General features: G+C 26.5%; 1 protein-coding gene across 2 annotated transcripts in view; it reads right to left on the bottom strand.

Annotated features, from left to right (window-relative positions):
• Positions 1 to 16,619, bottom strand: part of LOC107449399 (lachesin-like) — a 207,836-nt gene extending 191,217 nt beyond the window's left edge. For both annotated transcript variants that reach the window (XM_016064910.3, XM_016064909.3), the window contains exon 1: positions 15,570 to 16,619. In XM_016064910.3, the coding sequence (XP_015920396.1) occupies positions 15,570 to 15,675 (106 nt within the window). In that variant the 5' untranslated portion in view covers positions 15,676 to 16,619. The remainder of the gene's footprint in view (positions 1 to 15,569) is intronic.
• Between the last annotated feature and the right edge of the window lie 6,992 nt (positions 16,620 to 23,611).

Below are 23,611 nucleotides of genomic sequence, written 5' to 3' on the forward strand. Positions count from 1 at the left end.
AGAGATTTTGCAGCAGGTAATGCTAAAGTACCATTTTCATCAATTAAAAGAATTACAAAAAATATTGTGAAGAAAAGCTATGATGCTAATTTAGTAGAAGAAATCAAGAATAAGAAATGGAGGTATTCAATTAGTAAAATTCCAAACTCCCCTAGATCCACTGCAGTGGCGGCGTTCCGTCTGGAGACTGGACATGACTGCCTTGCTAAATATCTATACAGAATTGGCATATTTGGCAGTCCTATGTGCACTTTGTGCAACCAGAACTTTGAGATGGACAAAGATCATTTGCTCAGTTGTTCTTCATTAAATGAAGAAGATTTATTCAGTCGAAATTGGCAAGCTAGGGGGTTGATGCAATTGGTATCCGGCGACTGATTCTCGTTCATGTTTAAGTGGTTTATGTTTTGCAAGTATTTATTGTTCTTGTTATTATATTGTTCTTGTTTTGTTCAATGGTTCAGTTTTTGTTTTATATGCTCCAATCTCATGCATCTTCGATGCATGGGGGCCAATGATGTAAAGTCAAGTGCTTTTACAATAAAAAAAATATCAAATGTCCTAGGAAATATGGAAATAAATTGCGTTCTTTTCGCACAATACTAATATTCATAGTCTACATCTGATCAAGAATTTCACATGCTTCAGTTTTGACTGGAGTAACATTTCACTCTACATTTATCTACACAGTTGTGTATAATATAATGCTATGTTGAGTAAAATTATCATCACACTGGAAGTAATTGTATTGCAAATTGAAAAATGTAGAGCTGCAACCATGTTGCGACCGGAAATGTTTCTGCCTGCAGCAGAATCTTGAAACACGTTATGTTAAAAAGGATATTTTAACACTATTATCTTACTTGTTTTGTTTAATTTCCTGAATTGTTTCAGGGAAAAGTAATAACATTTAAAAATTATTCCTGAATTCCCTTACCTTTTGAACTGATACAAAAATTTTATATTTTGAAAAGGAAATTATGATTGTTCTGAATTTTTCGCTTTTTCACAACTGAAACTTTTTACCCCTTAATTCTGTTTTTATCCCATTATTTTTTGTAAAAAGTCAGTACTTTGCAGAGAAAAATATTCAGTGAAACTTTTTTTGCTCTATATATGTACTGAAACAATTGAAATTCTTGCGCAGAAATTTAGAGCTATTTAGTCTATCGGAATGTTATTGTTCTGTGAGTAGAAAGAAAATGCTTCACTATTTCATGTTGCTGGTTTCTTGTTTACTAAAATTTTTTATCTCAAGTCTTCTAACAAATATTTTGTACTCTGTAAAGTGAAATATTCTATAGAAATTTTTAACGAATTTAGCACTTATAGGGCTTTAATAGCTCCGTATAAATTTAATCAATTCTCTAATGCTACAATTCTCTTTAATTTAAATAGAAACTGGACTTTTTCTTTACTAGCATGTATTAGATTTATAATTAAATTTATTTTCTGTTTTTTTTTTTAATTTACAAAATTTATTAATTACTATTAGTTTTTAAAACATCAAAATATATTTCCATGTTTTATAAAATCATCAAATCAAAAATATTAATTAACTGATTCTAAATTCAAACTAAGTGAAATGCTAATCCCTCAGATGCTATGAGATTTAGGAAATTTTGATTGATCCCAAAATTCTTCTAAACTTTATCAAAGAGTTTGTTTAATTAAGAATTCCCATATAATGCAAATGATAAAACGTAGAACATGTTTCTGAAAATTGCTATGTATCCAATTGGGATGGGAAAGCTTCGAAACTCCAAAAGAGGGGAAGCTGATGTGATTTATTATCTACATAGTTTTCCATAATTATTATTCTGCTTCAGTGTTCCAGCCGTCTTAAATCACTCAGCATTGACTTTCCTGATATATTCTGGAAGCTTCTACAACCGCTGAACGCGAAAGTGATTAGTATATTAATGTTAATTTTAAATCAAAAAGAATATTATTGATAATATGTGTCTTAGACATTAAAAAGAAATGAAATATTTATAACAATTTTATTTTATGTAATAGTGTTTCTATATTGAAATTAATTATTTTCAGAAATAAGAGTAAAACTCTAAACGAAACAATAACTGATTTAACTATATTAGATTCTAAAATAAAAATAATTAAATTACTTTTCTTGATCTAAAGTCACTAATCAGTGACTTTCCTAATATACACTGGACGTGAAAGGGATTAACATGTTAATGCAAATTTTAAATCAAAAAGAATATTATTAATAGCGTGTATTTCAGATATTAAAAAAATTAAATATTTATAACAGCGTTATTAAATGTAATAGTGTTTCGATAAAAAAGAATATTATTTTCAGAAATAAGATTAAACTCTAAACGGAAAAATGACTCATTTATCTATATTTGATTCTAAAATAAAAATTATTAAATTACTTTTATTAAATCACCTATCATTGACTTTCCTGGATTATTCTGGAGACTTCCATATTGGCTGAAGTGAAAATGATTAGTATATAAATGTTAATTTTGAATAAAAAAGAAAATTATTGATAACATGTGCTTCAATAATTCAAAAATGAAATATTTATAACAACTTTATTTTATTTAATTTTATTTCGATCTGTCAATTAATTATTTTCAGAAATAGGAGTAAAATTCTAAACATAACGGGAAAATAACTCATTTAGCTGTTCCACATAATAAAATAAAAACTCTTTCGTATACTCTTCTTGGTGTTAAATCCATCAGTATTGACTTTAATGATATATTCCGGAAGCTTCTACAACCACTGAACGTGGAAGTAATTAGTATATTAATGTTAATTTTAAATTAAAAAGAATATTGATTGTATGTGCTTGAGACATTAACAATAAATGAAATATTTATCACAACTTTATTTTATGTAATAATGCTTCGATATGAACATTAATTGTTTTTAGAAATAAGAGTAAAACTTTAAACGGAGAAATAACTCATTTAGCTATATTAGAATTTAAAAGGAAAATGGTTAAATTATTGTTCTCAACATGCTTTGCATAACATGTTAATGCAAATTTCGAATCACAAGGAATATTCTTAATAGCAAGTATTTCAGATATTAAAAAGAAGTGAAATATTTATAACAACTTTATTTAATGTAATAGTGTTTGATATAAAAAATTATATTTTCTGAAATACGAGTAAATTTTGAAACATAACAAAAATAACTCATTTAGTTATATTAGATTCTAAAATTAGTATCTGAAATCAGCTGTAATAGATTATAAAATGCTAACTGGTTAACACTATGAAGACCTAATAGTGCAGAACACCAAAAAAGGCAAAAGGAACCAGTTTTATTTTTTTAGATTGTTAGTGCGAATATTAGTTAGACATCCGAAATCTTAAAATATAATCATAATTAATTTAATAATAATATGTAATAGACTTGATCATTGAAATTCTATGGTATCAACTAAAATATTTGATTAAACGGGACAATGGCTTTTAGTTTCTACATACACATTAGTTTCTCAGATAATTCATTTTCCTTAGTTCTATAAATAATAATCTTAGACATTCTGAAATTGAAGTACCTCATTAATATCATTTATCTAAAATTATGGGGCTGACGAGGTATTCGATAAAATGATATCTACCATTTAGTTGCTAGGTATAGTTCCATTAATTGCAAGGTGAGTAAAACTAGGTGCTATTTAATGTTATTTTTATATAAATCTGAATGATTAAATAAACATTTAAATTAGATCAAATAATAAAAATCAGATATACTCAAAAGTGTCAGTTGATTATTTTTTAGAGTTACAGAACAACAAAAAATGAAGGGGGCCAAATCGGCAACATCTGTTTTTGTGTGTTAAAATGTTTTTTCTTCATTTTAAAACTACATTAACTACCTATATCTTATATATCTTGTGTTACATATGAAAATTTGTTTTAAGCAAGGAATAATAATTTTAATAATTTTTTTATCGTTATATAATTTACTATCATTATATAATTTACTAATTTATCATTATATAATTTTATTGACTAAATTACTAAGTCAATAAAAACATAATAATTGATATAGCAATTATTGTCTTTCATTAACTATGCACCCTTCTGCTTAACACAAGCTTTTAATGATTTAAAACATTTAAAATAATTATAAAAAAGTTTAACCACTAAATTTAGTGAATGAAATAAAATGAAATGAAATATTTTAAAATATGTCATTTTTTATATTATAAGAATTTAATAATAAATATATGCATCACTATTTCTAAAAGAAATCTGAATCTAAAATTTCTATATTTCCTTATCTATGTTCTACACTGCGAAAAAAAATAAAGTCAAAACTATCATAATATAAAAAAATTTATGAAATTATGGAAAATATAGATATAATATAGGGAAATCCTGTTTGATGGAATTACCAAAAGCCTCAGTAATTTTCACCAATGCTCTCTGGAAATGACTTTCGATAAAATTATCCAAAAAATATGGGTTTATAATATATAAATTAATTTTTTTGTAAATTTTGATAATTTTATCCTTTTTTAATGTGTTACATCACTTACAATATGAGATTATCACTTAAATCATGACATATAAAAAATATGCATTTCGTTTTCAGTGCTGTATATTTCACTAAATGACTTATATAATAGGAACTATTAAGAAGTATAAATATTACTAATGATAAGAACTACAGATTATTTTAAAATCAAAAAGATTTTCAAATCGAAACTTCCAGTAAACCTCTAAATTATGAACGGAAAAATTACCAAATGAATGATTTAAATACTGAATATTTTGGCTTAATTTACCATAATTATATTTTCTTTTTTACTAGATATGTCATTGCCATACAGTACGTTGCATCCTAAATAACTTCCTCGAAATGTTTTTCAGGAGTTTACATCTAGAACATAGATAACAATAAACTGAAAGAAGAGTTACATATATCAGCTAGGATATTTTTTTCCAAAAATAAAGCCATTAATTTTTATTTTGTTGGATTACTGAAACTAAATGTATGCATTTGGTCCATAAATGCAGTATTTAAAATGAATATTCTTATCCTGAAAGAAAACAAAAACTCTTCCCCCATACCAAGTCAGCGGCCGACGGAAAAACTCTTACGAGCCATTGGTACCATTATTTTATTGTTTCTGTATATGCATAGCTATATGAAAACTTATACTTTATATCCACAGTAATTAATCTGGAAATCCAATCTTATTTATTTAAAATTTATTAAGGTCTTAGATTTCCTCCTTTAATCAAAGTTTTGATCGATGGGTCAACAAATTAACTCAATAGAATAGTTCGAAGAGAAAAAGATCTCTTTTCTTAGTATTTAAGGCAGTTATTTTTTTTTTTATAAAATTATTTCCATCGTTTTTTTATAATTATTTCGCTACCTCAACATAATCCGTAAACCTATAAATTTCATTAAAAAAGATTTGTATCTTGACTGAGATTTGTAAAGTTTTGCTAATTTGATATGAATATAGGCGTCATACTCCTTATTATTTTTTTTAACATATACATAAACTTACAGCCAACTTAAGATATTGAGTAGATCTTTCCAATTTTTTTTCCAAGTTACATCGTGTCATAAATAAATAAAAAGCATTATGCCACAATGGAAATTATATCTTGTCAATACAGTTGTTTAACTCAGTTGATGTAAATACAAGGCGAAGATTTCATTAAATTAGATTGGTGATTAGGTTGGTGAAAATTTCATTACCGGGTAGGTTTAATTTTTACCTTATTTAATCCATAAAATCCGTAACAATTGTTTCAGTTCGTAAAATAGATTATTAATTGCAAAAAATATTATTATTTATTATTTTGATGCATAGAATAGAAAAATATTGTTAAGTCTCATATCTCTTTATTGTTAAAATTCTTAAATTTAAAAGTCTTACTAGATGATGCCAAATTTCATTTCTCTGTGAAAATATTTTAATCTTAACTAAGTTGGGCATTTTAATTTTAGTCCCAATAAACAGTTGAAATATTAATTAACAATTCTATATTAATGACAATCCTATATCAACATTAGAAATATATTTCATATTTTTTGTTAAAGTGTTGATTATTTCAGTTAGATAAATTGAGAGATTGCATATGTCAGTGTTTCCGACTGCTCTAACTAGCTTCTTTACAAACTTTGAAATAAATTAAGCCCTTTTCTAGATTAAATGTGGATTGGAAATTTTGAGATAAAACATTCAGAGAAAATTTATACAAATAAAAAGAAGAATGTTTAAACGATGCATGATTACTTTTATCAGAGATTCTGAGAAGTTGCTCTAAGACATGGCTGAGAAATTCAGCGAAATTTTATGTAAATATAAAGAGGCATGATTTCTCAAATATCGTATAATCATTGCTGCTTTCTCTATTACTTTTATCAGTGATTCAAAGAAGTTACTTTGCGTTATCATTTCCAAATTGTTTATTTTCTTTATTTTATCTGATATTGCGACTAAAATTCGGAAAACTCTAAAATTCTGCTTAAAAACTATAGAAATGTTAGGTAAATATTATTAAACAATTTCAGAAAATTTTGAACTAAAATAACAAGTGGTGAACAGATATTTTATTAATTGTCTTTTATAGAAATTTAGATAAGAAAAAGAATCAATTTTGTATCATTTATTTTTTTCAGTAATTTTTTACGTGTTTCTTAATTTTGAAAACTGAAGAAATTAAAAATTAATATACATTTTTAAGTTTGTCTAGGCTAATGCATTTTCTTATTTAAGAAAAAAATATTAATTATAATATAAAAAAATAAATAAATTTCATTTGTAAAGAATCAATGGAAACAATGAAAAAAGTTGATATTAAGAAAAAGCTGTAAATGCCAATTTGCATATTCAAGATAGAAATACAAAAACTCGAAAAAAATGCGTTTTGTATAGTTAAACTGAATTGTTTATGAATATGTATTATTCGTTCTTCGTTTCTTTTATTAAAGTTATGAACTGATAACGAAATCAGTTTTTAATTTACCAAAGTTTATATTAGGAACGTTAGACTTGTAGAAATATCATAAAAAAGATTATTAAACAAACTTTAGAGGATGTATTGGGGGACGGTCTTTAATGTCTCGGAACTTGTTCCTTCCAGCTTGGGTGTCTCATTTTTTTTACTATGTCTTTTATAAACTATTCTTCTTTTACTTGCTCCAATTTTATTGTTATTTACTTTTGTACTATTTAATTGGTTTTAATAGTAATGCTTTTAATTGTTTTACAATATTGTTCTCTTGTAATTTTTGCACGTTTATCTTTTAAATTGCTCTTTTAAATTATTCTTTTAATTGACACTTTTAATATATTGCTGTTTTAATGTTTAGCACCTTACATGATTTTAGCTGTTCTACGCCCGCCATGTTCATGGGCTGTTGCCATGTCTGATGTGTATTTTATGTAATTTATGTTTCTACTGTTCTCTGGATATTTTTTTTTTTTTTTAATAAACATTTACCCGTATGCCCTAAATAAGGGCGGGTCGGGGTAAATTCTTCCATATTAGGAACGTTAGACCACAAATTGATTAATTCTTTTATTTGTGTGCTCTTTAAAATGAAAAACAATATAAAGAAAATACATTATTTTTAATCCATTTTATTTAAATTGTTTTTGCAACATTTTCTTAACACTTTGAAGAAAAACTTTTTTGTGAAAATAATTAACTATTTGCATTAATTTAAATGTTTTAAAGGAAAAAAACCCAATATATATATATATATATNAGCTCAATATTGTTGAATGAAAAATTTATGAGCTCGTTCCACGAATATATATTTATCTCTTTCGAGATCTTTATTTCATCTGGTTGCGTTGGACTTCTTGCTAAAAGTAATAAAAGAAAATCATAAAATAAAAATATATTTGAAAGAGACAGGGACAGATTAGATTTATTATTATTATTGTTATTATTTTTTGCTAGCAGAATTTAAAAGTTCAACTTAGGAAATTATTTTTAACTTGAATTGGTGCACAAAACAAGGCTGTGGTAACATTATGTTAACAAGAAAAATGATACTCGCTTACTATTTTTTTTTTTTGAAATTTAATAATTGTTTATCTTGTTCAGATTAACCAGTAGCAAATTATGCTTACGGAAAATTACAATAGCTACAACTTTCATAAATGAAAGTGATTTTTTTAAAGGAAAAAATATCGTCTTTTAAGAGAAACAGGATGACGAACCATTATATTACATTCAGCATATTACCAGATAGAACCTTTTAACCTACGGGTTAAATCCCTACATATTATCCGATTTTACAGACGCAAAATGTTCTGAATATCAATGTGTTGTTTGAGGCAAAGAATATAACACCACAACTAGAAACAATGCCTGCTTGAGATTTGTGAGGTGCCCGTAAGTAATCCATGAAACCATGACTCCATGAAACTAGTACAAACTTTGAGAACTTTTCTCATAAATGTAGTGAAGTTTTTACGTAACTGATTGATCAAATCTGGGCATTTTATTTTGTTTATTAAATTGTCTTTACTTATTTTCGAAGGAAAAAATCCTTCCTTACAGCTGATTGAAAGTTTTTCATGATTTACTCTTCGAAATGAATTATTTTTTCATATTTAAAATTCATTTATTTTTCTGTACCTTCTCACCTCCACCTAAAAGAAGGGATAGTTTCTTGTATTTTTTCAATGTCTGTGTTCAATATTTTAAATACTTTTGTTATGCTACGTACTCATATACTGAGTACACATAAATATGCTAAGTATAGAGATAAAATAAGGATATTTAATTTCTTTTATTTCGATTAGAAAAAAAGAAGTAAGGAAAACTGTCCTTTGCATGGTTTATAGACAAAAATATTTTTAACTCATTTTTTTAACTCATGTAACGTTTTCTAGTATTTTAAAGATAGTGAATTCAAACTGAATATAGTCATAGCTTTCAGGTATAATCATAAAATTATAATAATATGAAAAAAGGCACTGCTTTTAAAATTCAAAATATTTGCTCTCATGGAGAATCAAAAGAAGGCACTATCTCTCTCTCGTACTTCAAATCCATAATTTCAATTAAAGATGCACGGTAAAAGAAATTTGGTTCAAAATATAGCACAAAGTACCTGTACCGTGGTTGCACAATCTTTAAAGTCCATTTTACCGAAGAATTAGTTTTTGCCATAAATTAATGTTTTTTAAATTAATATACTGCAAAAATTATGACATATCAGATTTTTAGTTAAGTAACATGTTCCTTTAAAACAGATTTTACGGTAAAATGTAAATGCACTCTGAATAATAATACTGTTTACCGTAATTTGATCTGAATTTTTTTACATTGTTAAGTGCAATCAACGACATTAGGAGAAATCCAAAAATAGTGAAAAGCTAATCAAGTTGGGTAAATTATCTTAAATTGTCAGGGGATAATTAAAATACAAATTACATTGCATGTTCTCATTTAACATCTTCCACCATTAAAGTATTTGAGTAAAAGTTCTCACGAAATAATAATAAAAATCTATTTATATTACTTGACAAAGCTCAATTGCGTTCACATGGAATGCTTATTTTTATTAGCAGAAATACGGGTGATTAATTATTAATATTAGGGGGGGGGAGTTTAAATTTTAGGAAGAAAAATATTTCCTTAAATGATATAAAATGTAAAATAATGTACGAAAGCATAATAGTTTGATAAACGAACTAAGTAATCTTATTCAAAATTTAAGAAGGTACGTGTACCGAATTTGACCCATAAACTACAAACATCGAAACTGCATTTGCTACAAGACTTTGTAACAAAAATTAAGTCCAACAAAAAAAGTTTTAACAATAGAGATTTTTTAAGACATTCATGAAAGTTTAAAGGAAATAAGTCAAGTCTTAATTCTAAGTTAATCAAAAATATTTTATTAATTTACGATTGAAGTTATTTACGCAAGAGTAGCATTTGTGAAATTACTTGAAAGGTTTTTTTCCCTGATTTTCTGATACTTTGTAAACTGTCTCTGTGGGAATCCTGGTTTATAAACAATAATTTTATTGTTTAAATGAAATATATAAGGAGAAAAACGAGAATGACTGGATATCAAAAGTTTATGTTTTTCTAAATCTTACATTATATTAATTCACACTCAGTTGTGTTCGTTTAATTTAATACACACGGAGAAACAATTCTGGTGAAATTACCCTACTGTATGGTCAAAAATTTTCTAGGGGAAGAAAAACATAAATCTGGTTTATAAGACCCAGATATACGGTTTTTAAAAAATTTATTTGGTAATATTTTTGTTCATAGGGTTTACCGGAAATTCTGGTTTACAAAATTGTTGTTCTCAGTACCACGAATTTACTAAAAATTACGAAGCAAAAAATCAAATTTAGTTGAATAAATGATTCTTATACCATGTCTTAATTTATCAAGATAAAATAATTTTAAACTCAGTAAGCGAATACAATTTTTATTCATATAACTAAATTCATATTTTCTTAATAATTTCTAAATTCTAAATCAATATATGCCTCAATTTAAATGCATTTAGTTTAAAATACAATAAAATAAAATAAAAATAAATATGACTGATCTTATTTTGCAATTCAGAGATATGAATTAGGAAATTTAGATTTCACAGATTTAAAAAATTGGATTTACAATACAAATCCAAAGATACCTTTCATAATATCTTCACTAAATTATCTCGCATTTACTTAGAGTCCTTCACACAAAGCTTTTTTTAAATCTGAAGACTATTTTTTTAAACTATAAAAGTATTGAGCCATTTTATTCTAATAAGCCGTTAAAATACTTTGCCTAAAATATGATATTTTTATTGTATCTCTCCCAGTTTTTCACATTGTTTTCATTAACTTATAAATGCATTAAGCATTTAAAAAAATCCTAACTTGAAATTTGATTTCTCAATATTTTTAATGCATTTATCCCAAACAGTCTAAAAGAAAGTTAATTTTTAAAACTATTTCATTCTTTTTTCTTACTCTTAATCTGAGTACTTGAGATTAAAATTTTATACCATTTTTCAATGATATTAAAAATTAAGAGTGTTTTTGAAATTTGATTTAAGTAAATCTTATGCATCTGACAGTTTATTAAAAATTCATAAATACCGAACATATGATGCATTTTGTTATATTAACATTTATTGTACTTATTCCCTGAAAGCATTTCATCACGTTATTTTGCTACGAATTTTAAAATAAAATTACTTGGTTTCAAATTTTTCAGAAAAAAAATACTCATTTTACTCTATTTTATATCTTTTCCTTAAAAACGAAATATCTTTATTGTGCAAAAATCATTTAAAACATTCTTTAATAGGAATTTTTATCATATAGCAAAAAGGTTTAGAAAACATGTTGTCAAGAAAATGTTAAATTGCTTTTTTTTCACCTCAGCAATGTCGAAAGAAAAATTAATTTAAAAATGTTTAAGTAGCTTGCCATGAGCATTTTATTAAAATAATTCAGCAAATGCTTCGTTATTTTGTTAACGTGTAACGGTATTATGTATCTTAAAGTTATGCTCTGTTAACCTGCTCTGTGAATTTCTAAAAGAAAACATCTTAAACTAATGAATATCCCTGCATTATTCCTATTTTGAATTATTGTTTTAAGGACAAAACCACTCATATTTGTATCAAAATTTGCAGAATTACTCTTTGAATTGCATCTTCAGACTAAATTAATTAAAAAAAAATTGTAAATAAGAATAAATTTTAATGTGAGTTCATGATTATTTCAAATATATATTTATAAAAACTATATATTTAGTGGAATTATATTTTAAACTAGGTACGAAACGTTTTAAAAAAATATATTTATTATATACTATAGCTAGTAATACTAAGTATGTACATAAGCCATTTTAACACATATTTTTTTCCTTTTTTTTCATTTTTAGGAAAACTGAACTGAAATGTATCTAAAAATGTAAAATGAAAATTCAGCAGCTCTATAGACGATCAGGAAAAAAAAGCATTTTATACTACATGAATAAGATAAACAATGACTATCCAAAGGCTTCCTATGAAAACTACCATTATTAATTGACAACGAAACTAATGTGTCTGTCTCATCTCAACAATTTAGTAATTTGCAACAAAATGTGCATTGGCATTATCGTTCAATTGCTTTTAATTATTTATCCAACCTACAGTGTAGATTCCCATAGTGCATATGTTTTCTAATGGGAACAAATTATTGCACAAACCTTTCTCGAAGAAATATTTCCCACACATAATTTGAAGTCTCAATCAAAAATAATAATTACTTCTATCAGTATATTTCGTTCAATGAGAATGCATTTAAGTTATTAAATTAATTTTTTTCAAAAAAATTCTGCATTTAAATGTTAATGACTTGCATTTAATGCAATATGAAAAGATAAAATAAAGTAAGATTCGATTAAAAGGTAAAATATTTTAACTACGTTCTAATATTTATAAATTTTTTTGACGAGCATAAGTGTTAAAAAATGCTTCTGTTAAATGCGAATTCTGGTTTATAAGTTTTTTCTTAGATTTAAATTTACACAAATCTTTGCAAATATACAAAATGTAATTAGTAGAGTATTAATATTTCCTTATTCATAATTTTTATTATTCATTAATGGATGAATTTCTTTTTGTTTTATTTAATGTAAGTACTAGTATTAAAAATGCTTTAAATCTTCATCTCATGTTTTAAGTATTATTAATACTTTCAAAGCGTTTTAAATTTTTCAATTTTCTGAATAGAATTTTTGACAGTTATTTTTAAACTCTACGTTTTAATTAAAAATAAACACTGCTTTTAACAATAACTAAGAACATAAAATTCTGCATACTTTGTTTTTCTTACTTTTTCTTCTTCTATTCGTTTAAATTATGAAAATACATCAATCCATTCAAATTATTATTTTATTTGTTATCATTAACTTCTTGTGTTACAAAAATATGAAAACTAATAATTTACATTTAATTGTTTTTTTAAAAAACGCTTATATATANATATATATATGTGTGTGTGTGTGTGTATTAAAGCTATTTAGCTGAGTAAAGGTGCATACAGAAATTGATTGTTATAAAGTCTATATTCTAAATTCTCATATTCTATATAAATTTGATTATCAAAAATTAGTTTCCTTCATTAGTAGGAAATGAGTACTTCTCAAAAAATGAGAGCTACAATGTTATAATTAGTTTTAATTTCTACCAATACTTATGAGCATCAAATACCTTTTTTTATACAAAAATATTTTTTTTCAAAATAATTTGCTAAAAATATCAGTAATAACTAGTTTAAACTGAAATTTCGTATTTCAAGTTATCTTAAATAACGTATTTATGTGAATTCCACCCTGTATAAATTGCAATTACGGTATAAATTACGGTATAAGGATTAGCCGATAGGTAGGGTCAGGCAATACGTAGGAGGATGATGCGTTGTGAAATATTAAGCAATAATTTATACTGTAATATTTATTTAATTAGAATGCTTTTACGAAAAAATTTTCTGTAAAAATTAAGGCATATCAGAGTTTTTTTTTCATAACATGTTCCGGTTAAAAAAAATCGGTAAAAAAGATCGGGCCTCAGGTTGTCAATACTTATAATTTGATTTTTGATTTCTTCGGAACTTTTTAGAGTGTATTAGAGTTGTGATCAGTACATTATTTTGATCTTTTGCTAAGTCATAAATAAAAAAAGGCATTTTTTTGCTAAAATATTTTGAATTTTTTTTAATGGTTCACAATAAGGGAAAACATTAATTGAAGCACGGATTAAGTAGTTTAGTCTAAGTCTACATATTTAACTCCAGCCTAGTTGGAATAATAGCCCTGTTTGAATCGTTACTTTTGTACATGTATCTAAGCTATAAATTGCTCTTCCTAAAACTCTTTCAGCCTTTTGAATGAGCTCTATAATGCAGTATTACTTATGTAATGCTGTCATTTCAAGGGGTATTATTAAATATGTGTTTGATTTTTTTTCACCCAGTTTTGTTCCTTAACGTCTGGAAAAAAATTAAAATCTTATATTTCACTGTTACATTTGTTCAATAAATAACATGTTTGTTCAAAATTGTATATTTCGATAAGAAAAAAACATATTTTCAAGTTATTGATCGAACACTTTTGCAGTAATTTATACGAATTATTTTCCCTGGACGGAATTATAAAGTTACTTTAAAAATTTTACTGGACAATAAATGTATGCTTGCTAATTATTAGATCTAAGAGTCTAGTTATGTTTTGTGCTCATACCCATTGAGAATTACCCGAATACTTAAAGTTATTTTGAGTTTTCTCAGAAATAAATTTTCGTAATACTAATATGAATTGAGAGATGAAAGAAATTATGAAATTTAGGACAGCATGAAGAAAATTTTTCTCCCTTTGTAGTTGTTTTATAGTGGAAGTTTTTTCTCTAAAAAAATTTTAAAATAATGAATTTTGCAGAAAAATATAAATATTTCTGAATTTTCAAAAATTGCATAAAAAAGTAAAGTTGTATACATAATATTTATATGCATAAAACTGATAAACATAAATGAAATTAATATTTTGGAATCTTACACTAAGAAAAAAAATCATGGCCAAAATAACCAGAATATTGTAAAAATTGCAGTATTTATGATTCTATAGGAACACCAAAAAGCTGTCAGTAATCTTAAACGAAGAGATTGTTAATTGTTGTTAATTGTTAATTGTTAGAGAGATTGTTAATGATTTTGGTAAAATTAAATTTGAAATACTGTTTTATAATGTATGATAAATAACGTAAAATTCTGTATTATTTTCTAATTCCTCAGGATACGGCGTAAAAATCCTTAATTTTGTCCTTAAAAATATTCCCTTTAGTACATAAAAATTCTTAGCTAAGTTTAATTGTCAGCTTTGTATTTTTTTTAATATGTGGTATAAGAACTTTCATTTCGAAATCCAGAGTTTCTGATAAACAGATACAGATAGAACAGAAAAAGTACCATATTTACTGGTTTTGAATACTGTATATTGCGGTTTTATTAACAAAAATTATGGATTTTTTTACCAGACATATTATTACTGTAAAGTACGGTAATTTTGACTAAAATTTTTCTCCATGTTGATAGATATCATTGCGACTATCAAATATTATATTTATTACTTAAACAAGTAACAAATAACCTTTGTGTTTTATTTTTAAGCTTTCTTTGATATTAAAAATGTTCACAACATCTAGTATTTACTTTAAAATTACAATAACGTAATGAAAATCATTACGTTTTGTATTATTCAGTTCGAATAAAAATACTTAAAACCTATAGTACAATGTTTAATGTTATACTTGTTTTATTATATTGTTGAATAGATACTTGTTTTTATTGCATTAAATTAACTCTGTAATAAAACTTTGATGAAATAATTATTCTTCGAAAATATTTCAGCACCAATGGTTATTAGATAATAACTGCTTGATTACTTTACAGCGGCTTCTAATATAGATTCAACGATTTTAGTATTTCTTTTAAAGAGTTAATATCCTTAAAAATTTCTTTCTTTCAATCAATAAAGCAAAGTTTTATGGCTAACGCATTATCCAGAAGTATAAAAATAAATCAGACTTACCAGATATCATCATCACCAGAAGTGAAAACGTTTTGGCAGCTGGAAAAATAATGGTATGGTGTCCATAAAAGTCATTACTGTGTGCCGATGCTGATAAAGTCCACATGGTCTGTTATTCTGATACTTTTGATGCTTTAAACGATAAATACTTTACTTGTAATAAGTTACGAAACTTTCAGAAAGTTTGTAATATTTTCCGTCTTGCATATCAGTGAAAGAGATGGCATGTTTTTAATAATTTTTCTAAACGTATTATAAATTTTGATTTAACCCAAATAATATTTTTGTATTTTTAGGATAATATTTCAATGCATGCGCCATATACTATTGTCGCTCAATCTTTTTTTAATATTTTCAAAGATTCTTAATGAGATGACTATTCCGAATTGCTAAGCATTCTAGAAAGCAAGATTTAGATAAAAATTGAAAAGTATTATACTTCAGTGATTTTTAAACACCAACAATACTTGTTACTTCATAAAACATATAGCCTCCTTAATTTATGAAATGCATATAATTGCGGAATATATATTTTTCGGTTCTTTCTAATTTCACAATAGACTGTACACTGGGGTATCTTAATTTGCTGGTCAAACTTTAAAACCGATTTAAATATAAATTTACAGCAAGAAAATTGTGTCTTTCCAAGCTACTCCCAGTAGCTTTCTTTTGGTAATAGTTTGGTATTAGATCAGGTAATTGAATTATTCAAAAGTTAATATAACAACTATTATAACTTTGTTTTTCTGTTTCAGAATAAATACATTATACATCCGTGACTAAAAAAATGTCCAATCACCACACAGTTTTCTTGGCAACTCAAAAACTGTTCCTTCCATGATTATTAAATTAATTGAATAAGTTAATTCAATCAAGTAATAGACATGCTGAAAAATAGCTCGAATTTTCAGGGACGATAATTTATTTTAGTGTCTGCAACACGTTATCAATATCTTTGTTACGGATTTTCGGGAAGCAAAACGTGCTTTTTCGCCTGAGCTGGAGAATATTTTAGATGTGAACTACATCGTCAGACGCTTCCCGCGGAATGAGCGGTCTTCAAAGTGTGGCAGAAAAGCGCGCATGACAGGTCGGTTAGAAGTCCCGTTTGATACTCGAAATCTCCCTTTGCGCCGAGACAGTCCTTCCTCTTCCAATGATTTTGGCTTTTTTTTTGTTTTGCTCTCGCAACTTGATCAAACAAACTTCTGAATTTTTTTGCTTATCAAAGTATCCTCACTTCTGCTGTAGAATCTTGAAATTAAATTTACTTTATCCTGATTAAGTTTGAACTCAAAATCAAAATACTATTGATGTTATGACTTAAAAGTTAGCTAGCAATTTAGATTTGTAACTATGATAGTATTTTGGGAATGATAAATATCTTCAGAATGACGTTTGAGGAGAAATATCTATGGATGATGTTTTTGTAGCGTACAACTTAGAAAAAATGTATGGTCAAAACTACGAGAATAAGGTAAAATTTTCCACGTCTCCGGATTTATGGAAAAACCGAAAAAAAAGCGGTATGTTTTACTGAACTGATTTGGGAATGGTTTTTTGATAAAATTAACAATAAAGAAGGATTTTAGTATCATATTGTTTGGTAGTGGTAAAATTTGTAATTTATCCTAAATTCCGTCATTTTAACAGTACTGATATAGTTTGAGAAGACACAAAAATGTTCATTGTGATTTTTAGTTAGTCATTTATTTATTTATAAGCAGCAAGTTAACATCTACCAACCATTAAAAGTGCAAAAATGTAAATTTATAAGCACACAAATGCCTAGACAAGACTGAACTATATCAATAGTTTAACTGTAACGCATCAGGGCTATCCTAACATCCTAAAATTGGTGCATGAAGGTAACTATTTATTTATATTTATATTTATTCATTGTTACGTACACATACGCAGGCTTGTATACTCATTTCGAAGCTCGGCTTATATGTTCTTGTCAAGTCAAAATACCGTTAGGACTGTCAAACAAGTAAAAGATCATAAAAATATATCTCAGGATACGGAGAGGTTCAAAGTTCCTAACTTACGTTACAATGAATGCATATTGGCAAAGTCATTTTTAATATGCATTATATTTAATATGTGATTTCCGTAATCTGCTCTGCACGAAAGCCGAGCAATAACATAGGTAACAATAAATATAAAAATACTTATCATAATTTGGTATTTTTAAATTATTTTTGCATCAGTCTCGTCTTCACAACAAACCTTATTTTAAAAGGTAGAAGGTTCAAATCAAAGAGTAACAATGAGTGTGTACTATTAAATGAATAAATTTGCTTTAGATTTGTATACAGGTTCGTCCTTAATGCGAAAAATGGCTTATCTTTTGTCAAATTGGTCCCACAGTGGACTGATCGCGAAGACACGGTTCCCAGTATACACTGAAATCAAGCATTGCTGACAGCAATTGATTAGCGTGTATAGAGAGAGAGAGGGTGCACTGTACTGGTCTTTGCTAAACTTAATTACTGTAAAGCGCTGGACTTCACATGCAGATCGTCGGTCTACTATTAGGAGGGGAGCCATTTCCTCTACAGAAGATTAAAATTGCAATGGCATGTCTTTGGATCATCCACAGGGATGTTTCCCAGACCATCGCCAATAGCCCATTGTGCAGATCTAGGGCGACGTAAGTAAAAGTATCTACCTTTAATAAAATTGTGGTACAGAAAAATAACACAGAGGTATTGAACCCAATATTTCTACAATTTCAAGTGTTTCGCGGAATGACAACACCCCGTGGCAATGGAGGCTCCAAAAATCTATGGATATTTTACTTGAATCTCACGGTGCTTCTTGTATTTTGCAATTCTTTCATAAAATTGGGTTGTCTGTTTTTCAAACTGAAAAAAAAATTAAGCTGTACTTTGTATTTACAAAGAAACCCACAAATGTAAGTTATGAGTTATAAATCTGAGGAACATTTTAGTAATTTTTTCATGATACTTTAGAGCATGGAATTAAAATCCATTTATTTTGTTATATTTGCTTTTCTGCTTCATATTTGTTACTTAATGTACGGTAATAAGAGTTATAAGTTTGAAAACTGGAATTTACAGATAATGTTCAGGGAACATACATATATGTATTATGCAAATACAAACATACATGCCTTTTTTTATAGTTTTATAATTAGTCAAATCTATCAGTTTGTCATATTTCTGGGCAATTAATCGATCATTTCTGATGTTTATTTTTTATTAATTAATAAAGAGGATTGAAACTTACGCGGAATCCAACCGCAAGCTAATGATGACTGGTGCACTCTAAATCAGTTGGGATCACAAATCAATACCTCCTGGGGTACTGAATCAAAGACTGATCGCGCCAAGGTTGAGTTGAGTTCAAAATTACGATGTGTGGATGGGTGGTGCGTGAATGTGTCCCCCATGTAAAACGGGAAGCGACGTATGTATGTTGTTTCCAGATCATCCTCAGGGATGTTTTAAAGACTGTCGCCAATCGTCAATTGTGCAGCTCTAGTGTAACGTAAATAAAAGTACCGTACTGTACTTTGCTTATTATAAAATAGGCTATGACAATTTTTTCAATTCAATCCGAAGAGAACACATTTTACCACTACATCATGTAAACTTGCCACTATCATCTTGCACCATTTTAAAATTTAAAAATTTCTCGAATTTAAACTTCCAATATTCATTCCATATTGTTCGACGCTTAAAACATGCCTTACATTTCACACAGGAAAATATAGCAAAATAGTGTTGATATATAATATTGGTTAAATTTTTCAGATCTGCGAAAAACACAACATCCTTCTCAAACAAGCTGCAGATTGATGTAAGCTTTATAGATGATTTGTGTTAAGATTTAAATTCACCCTTTAAGGTTAAAAAGAACGTTTTATTTGATTTTAACATGAAATAAAATTAATATTCATACAATTTTCAGAGTTTTACTACACCAAATTTGGGTATGTATTACTCCACAGTTTTTACAGTGTGAAATTTTATTTCATTTTATAAATTATATTAATCAATTTATTAAAAATATTATCAGGATAGTACTAGTGCTGCCGTCATTGTAGAAAAACCAATGTAAGGAACAAGAAGTTCAATTTTGATGACTATATATATTTGATTTTTTTTGTTTGATATGATAAATGTTGTATTTTTTGCCCAAAATATTTTTATCAGATCAGTTTAGCATTCACAGCATTATTAGTAAAAAGAAAAAAGCTGTCAAGTCACTTTTTTTTCAATTGTATTGTCATATTACTGATTATCTGATAGATTACAATAATTCTAGAATTGATGCAAGAAAAAAATATAAAAATGTAACTTTATGATACTATGCTGTAATAATAATTTATCTATTTACTTTACACAAAAAGAGCTCAATATATTAACTACAATACATGCCGAAGTTATGATCTGAACCATTGCTTGGAGAAAAAAAAATTATTTCACTTATTATTTATGTTTATAGATGTCCTAAACCCTTAAATTCAAAGGTAGTCTTAATATGCCCATAGCTAAAAATTGTATATCTTTTTAAGTTTTGAAAAAATTGTAGTTGATACTACGATTTTCTATAAATACTTCTATAAATGTATCTTTCAAAATTTTTCCGCTCAGTAAGTATAATACATTTGATTTATTTATTTTTTTGTTTAAACCGAATCATGCGGACGAATGATTTTCGGCGAAACAAATTATGAGAGACACGTTCCCTAGATAAAAGAATAATACTATGTATCTTTAGAAGTATAATAAAAAAAAGAAAATTTAAGTATTTAAGTTAAACGTAAGTTATGTTTTTTATAATCTTGATTGTCAAAAAAATGAGTAGCAAAGCTAACGGCAAATATCCTTGCTCTTGTGTATAATTATTTTATCATTATGAATTAGAATCTCTCTCATAAACAGGATAAAATTAAAAAAAGTATCATTCAGTTTTCTGGTCTTAAAGTTATAGATATTTTTGAGATAAATTAACACACCTCATGCCTTTATTTAATATTTCTAAAAAGAACTACAAAGTTTAAAAAAATGCGCACTTCAAAAAGAAAAATTGAGTCTAATTTAATTTTAGACTAATATTTTGACTCATTTTTATGATAAACGTGGGAAATACATTTCTAAATTTAAAACCATGATACTATATAAATTTGGGTGCCATATTATAGAACTTAAATTAACGGTTTATATGCGATAAATGGATTTAGTTTTACTAATATAAGTGTTTTCATGATATAAAATTTAAAAACGTGGTTCATAAAAAAGTGAAATACATTTTAACCCACTGACTGACGGTTCTGCACGTATAAAGTCATATTTTAACATGCAGTCTTCTCCGCATTGCAAAACCGGTGTTTCCATATATTACGATAGAGAAATAATATGTAGGGGAGAAACATTCTCTCAACTTTGCTCTTTAGCTAAACTGTCAGTGGGTTAAACATAAATATCCACTAAAGTAAGTTATGTTCCAAATTTTATACAATATTTAGGCACTGACTATAGGCACTAATGCTGTGTACGAATCTAAGATAGTATTTCAAGCTAATTTTAACCGTTTCGGAAATAACTGTTTATTAAAACTGTTTATAATAACTATTTCAGAAAATTACAGAACTCGTATAACAAAAGTTGATTTTATTGACATTAGTTTAAGGTTAATGAATTAAAAAAATAAAATTGTGCCAAGATTGTGATTCGTAATGATAATCAAGGGATACACATTTTTAAACTTAATATCACTATAGAAATTTGGATACACACTTAAAGTAACAATTCATATATGTTGAATTGATTCAGTTTTATAACTGATGTCAGTGCTTAAAAAGATGTGAAATTTAAAAATGCGGCTTGTAAAAAGCTAAGATATTTTTTAAATACAAATACCCTATAAAGTAAGTTAAGTTTCAAAGTTTTATGCTTTAATACTGTATTAAGTTTTTGGTCTTAATAATGTGAACCGTAGTCGAATATTCCGTACAAGCTGTTTTTAAGTTAAAAACCGTTTCCGAAAATTAAAGAACTCATTAAGCAAAATTTGAGTTCATTTCCCTTAATACTTTCAATTAATGTTGATGGTTTATTTTATTTATTTTTAAATAAGTAGTTAATGTATCTTTCAATGGCTATTTAGGGTACCTAAATTTCCATGTTAATTTTTTGCTTATTATTACTTTTGCCAACTGTAATTTTTGTATTTTGTTCCTAATTAATACGTAAATAGGCCAAAATAAAAAGAAAATAAAAAAAAACAGTATTTATTTGCTAATTCATTACTCTTTGGCTATTTTAATGATTAGAGCATAGTAAAAATTTTAAGTTACTTAAATAAATAAAACAGATTTTTGTCGAAATTTATAGTTTTCTTTAGTAAGACGTATTAGTCACGTTTTATTACATTTTTCTATTTTATGTGAACGAATACTCAAGATTTAATTAGTTTTAAATGGGATTTATGTGAGCTCTTCTGTAAAATTGAAAACAACGAAATATGAAACTATTGAAACCTTGGTAAAGAAGTAATTAGGTAAAGAAATAAGTTAGCTAAGGAAAGAAAATAACATAGATGGTTTGCTGTTTAAAAAAAGAACATATTTGAGAACAAAATTTTACATTTCAATTGAAATGAAGAATTAGAGATTCTTTTATAAACACGAAAGATAAGAAGAAAAAGAATTGAAAAATGTGAAAAACCTGTTCATATCTGAAACTCTAGAGACAAATGTCGGGAAGTTAATCAATAGTTTCCATCATAGCTTTATATCTATAAATAAGTTCAGGAATTTCCATACTCCTTATTAATTTATAAAATGAAATGCATATAAAAACTTTTCATATATTTTTGAATTTTAATAGACAACCCAGGATCAAAAATTTGTTTAAGATTTAATTTAAATGTTTGCGTTGTATACAACTGAAACAGCTTACGTTATTTCAACTTTTGATACTTTTGTTGTTAATCCCAGCTCTTTTATTTGCCGTCGCTTGCTTTTTTTCCCTCATGTCAACATGCATCAATAATTAGCTGAAATTTTATTTTTTCAATTTAGTTCTTACCTGAGTGTCAAATTTATTTTGCACCATATAAAAATTACGTAAGTTAATAATGAACTTTTTATAGTTAAGAGATAAAAATATTTTTTCTTTTTCTCTAAAATTTACGCATTAAACTTAGCTAAAACATTGTTTGTATCGTTTCACCTACTAATACATATGTTTTATTTCAAACAGATACATGTCTGAAACCTACGGTAAATTGACCTAAAGCTATACGGAGATTCAGAATTTGCAGTTAATTGTTAATGGAAATTATGAGTGTCTTCTTTTTTTGTTTCGTTTTTTAGTTATTGAAGAGAGCTTATTGTTCAGTACATAGAAGATCTAATAGCATATGAATTCATTTTCTCATAAGAATGGCAGATTTTCAACACTCGAGAATATTCACACATTTTAAATACATGATTCATGATTGAGAAAAACACAACAGACTTCTAAAAATAATATTTTTCGCTTACAATTTTTTTTAAAATCATACTTAAAGCTTGGAGCAAATTTATTTATGTGTTACAGTTTTTAGGCTGCTTTTTTATAACCAAAAAATAATTAAATTCTTACGTAACCAAGTTTCCAGTTAACTCTATTCCATGGATTATTTAGTTATAATATCATGCTGTAATGCTCTCTTTCTATATTCTATAACCAGTATCAAAACATCTTTTAAAGAAAAAAAAATAAAAATGAAATAATTATCATAATAAATGAAGAAAATAAAAGCTTTTTTCTTCGTTTTTCTTAAACGCAATATTTATTTCAATTAACAAAACACGTTGAAATTCCGCCTGCTCCAAAGTAGTTACTCGTGTAGATGAATGAGCGTTCGCTTAATTTTAATGGTATTACGGAAGGTAAAAAATTATTAGTTTAATGAGCAAATACCTAATGATTTCATAAAAATTCCATAATTTGAAAACAAATGTGAATACTTATAGATTGCATATGAGGGTGCATGTGATTTGGCTTTCTTTTTTTAAAAAA

Source organism: Parasteatoda tepidariorum, chromosome 7 (genome assembly GCF_043381705.1).
Source record: "Parasteatoda tepidariorum isolate YZ-2023 chromosome 7, CAS_Ptep_4.0, whole genome shotgun sequence".
Taxonomy (NCBI): Eukaryota; Metazoa; Arthropoda; class Arachnida; order Araneae; family Theridiidae; genus Parasteatoda; species Parasteatoda tepidariorum.